This window comes from Stomoxys calcitrans, chromosome 2 (assembly GCF_963082655.1).
Source record: "Stomoxys calcitrans chromosome 2, idStoCalc2.1, whole genome shotgun sequence".
NCBI lineage: Eukaryota > Metazoa > Arthropoda > Insecta > Diptera > Muscidae > Stomoxys > Stomoxys calcitrans.
Genome location: NC_081553.1, coordinates 55,701,330 through 55,704,759, shown reverse-complemented (window position 1 = coordinate 55,704,759; position 3,430 = coordinate 55,701,330). Strand labels below are relative to the sequence as shown.

Here is a 3,430-nt window from a genome sequence, read left to right as displayed (position 1 = left end):
GCATTCGATTGATTATGGAGCTACTTCCTCAAATGGTCCCATATATTCTGATATGGAAAATTCCATAAACTTGCCAGTGGGGTTTTTGCAGCCTACATATTTCTGGTCTCCCTCCTATGCTCAGGCTTATAATTTTGCAACCTTGGGCTCAGCCATAGCACATGAAATTATTCATGCCTTCGATGATAAAGGTTGTCATTTTGATGCTTTGGGTAATGAGAGACCCTGGTGGGACATTGAATCGGAACAAGAATTTCAAGAACGAAAAAAATGTTTCATTGATCAATATCAAAAATACACCAATCGCAGTGATATTCTGGTGCCGGCGAAAGAAATGCAAGGAGAAAACATAGCCGATAATGGAGGCATCCATTTGTCATATACGGCCTATAGTAAATGGCTGGAAACGGCTGCAGGCGCACAGGCAGAAATGGAAAACTTTCCAGGTCTTAACTACACAGCCACACAATTATTTTTTATCAGCTATGGCCAGGTTTGGTGTTCCAACTTAGATTCCGAGTATGACGATATACAACAAGCGACCGGTAATTATGCTCCGGAAAGATTTCGAGCAATAGGTCCGGTATCCAACTATGAGGAGTTTGCAAAAGCATTTCGGTGTCCATTAGGTTCAGCAATGAATCCCATAAGAAAATGTGTAATTTATTAAAGCACGAAAAATAAATGAAGGAGAAGAAATAAATAAAAATAATTAAAAATTATATTTAATTTAAATTTGGATTTTTTTTTATTTACTTTATTTTTGTTATTAATATAATTTTTTTAACTTAATTTTTTCTATGTTATTTTATTTCATTTCATTCAATTCATTCATTTCATTCATTTCATTCATTTCATTCATTTCATTCATTTCATTCATTTCATTCATTTCATTCATTTCATTTATTTCATTCATTTCATTCATTTCATTCATTTCATTCATTTCATTCATTTCATTCATTTCATTCATTTCATTCACTGCATTCATTTCATTCATTTCATTCATTTCATTCATTTCATTCATTTAATTAATTTAATTAATTTCATTCATTTCATTCATTTCATTCATTTCATTCATTTCATTCATTTCATTCATTTCATTCATTTCATTCATTTCATTCATTTCATTCATTTCATTCATTTCATTCATTTCATTCATTTCATTCATTTCATTCATTTCATTCATTTCATTCATTTCATTCATTTCATTAATTTCATTAATTTCATTCATTTCATTCATTTCATTCATTTCATTAATTTCATTCATTTCATTCATTTCATTCATTTCAATTCATTTCATTCATTTCATTCATTTCATTCATTTCATTCATTTCATTCATTTCATTCATTTCATTCATTTCATTCATTTCATTCATGTCATTCATGTCATTCATGTCATTCATGTCATTCATTTCATTCATTTCATTCATTTCATTCATTTCATTCATTTTATTCATTTCATTCATTTCGTTCATTTCGTTCATTTCATTCATTTCATTCATTTCATTCATTTCATTCATTTCATTCATTTCATTCATTTCATTCATTTCATTCATTTCATTCATTTCATTCATTTCATTCATTTCATTCATTTCATTCATTTCATTCATTTCATTCATTTCATTCATTTCATTCATTTCATTCATTTCATTCATTTCATTCATTTCATTCATTTCATTCATTTCATTCATTTCATTCATTTCATTCATTTCATTCATTTCATTCATTTCATTCATTTCATTCATTTCATTCATTTCATTCATTTCATTCATTTCATTCATTTCATTCATTTCATTCATTTCATTTATTTCATTCATTTCATTCATTTCATTCATTTCATTCATTTCATTCATTTCATTCATTTCATTTCATTTCATTTCATTTCATTTCATTTCATTTCATTTCATTCATTTCATTCATTTCATTCATTTCATTCATTTCATTCATTTCATTCATTTCATTCATTTCATTCATTTCATTCATTTCATTCATTTCATTCATTTCATTCATTTCATTCATTTCATTCATTTCATTCATTTCATTCATTTCATTCATTTCATTCATTTCATTCATTTCATTCATTTCATTCATTTCATTCATTTCATTCATTTCATTCATTTCATTCATTTCATTCATTTCATTCATTTCATTCATTTCATTCATTTCATTCATTTCATTCATTTCATTCATTTCATTAATTTCATTCATTTCATTCATTTCATTCATTTCATTCATTTCATTCATTTCATTCATTTCATTCATTTCATTCATTTCATTCATTTCATTCATTTCATTCATTTCATTCATTTCATTCATTTCATTCATTTCATTCATTTCATTCATTTCATTCATTTCATTCATTTCATTCATTTCATTCATTTCATTCATTTCATTCATTTCATTCATTTCATTCATTTCATTCATTTCATTCATTTCATTCATTTCATTCATTTCATTCATTTCATTCATTTCATTCATTTCATTCATTTCATTTCATTTCATTTCATTTCATTTCATTTTATTTTATTTTATTTTATTTTATTTTATTTTATTTTATTTTTATACCAGTCTGAAAAAAATCTCTTTAAGACAATTTTCTTCAATTATTTTTTACGCCTACTTGTTAACGGTGACCTTATTCTTCCTTTTTTCACTTCATAATTAAATTTTAGAAAATTCGCAGTCTTTCAATCTGTTGCCCCTTTTTAAAAATAAAACCTTTGAAATCTAGAAGGTAATGTCCTATTAATCCCCAAGAGCAAAACGTAAAAAATACCGCTTTAATGAATGTAACAGCTTTCAGGATATGGGCACAGATTTTCGCTACCACAATGGACGAGCCAACAAAAGGGGATACCAACAAAGTTTTCTTGTTATTTTCGGCCAAAGCAAATATTTAGACATTTGCCATGGTAACCGTTTTCAATGAAAAACCTTTACAAAAGCGTTAACAGAATACTGCCTCGCTTACAGGCCTTGGTAACAAAAGCAAACAATCAAACGCAAATACCAACTTACTGACACAAAACATAGACAAATGAAGTCGAAATAATGCCTTTAGTGTGGCAATGGTTGGTATTAGGGGTATGCGGTGCGATATTCTAACAACAGCTTCCTCCACGCCGAAGGATGCTTATCGGCAAACAAGCAGTTGGTCTAGTTGTTGTTGCTGAATTTTTCATGAGTACATAGAAGCTTTTGCACCTTTATCACGCGAAATTTTTTGATTTTCAGATGAGTGAATAAAGCAAAGGAATCAGGTGCTAACATGACAAGGGTTTATGAAGGATTTTTTATACCCACCACCACAGGATGGGGATAGTCATTTCATTTTTAACCCCTCGAAATACTCGTCTGCGGCTCCATAAATTTGGCTCCTTAGAATATAAATTCTTGATCGTCTCGACATTCTGAAACGAATTGTCAGTGG

The 3,430-nt window shown here is 28.7% G+C and overlaps 1 protein-coding gene across 1 annotated transcript in view; it reads left to right on the top strand.

The window, feature by feature from the left end:
* LOC106096233 (neprilysin-4-like) overlaps window positions 1–735 on the top strand; it is a 2,255-nt gene extending 1,520 nt beyond the window's left edge. Inside the window, exon 1 of the mRNA XM_013263879.2 lies at window positions 1–735. This exon is cut by the window's left edge and continues 1,520 nt beyond it. Within this exon, the coding sequence (XP_013119333.2) occupies window positions 1–670 (670 nt within the window). The 3' untranslated portion in view covers window positions 671–735.
* Window positions 736–3,430: the final 2,695 nt, after the last annotated feature.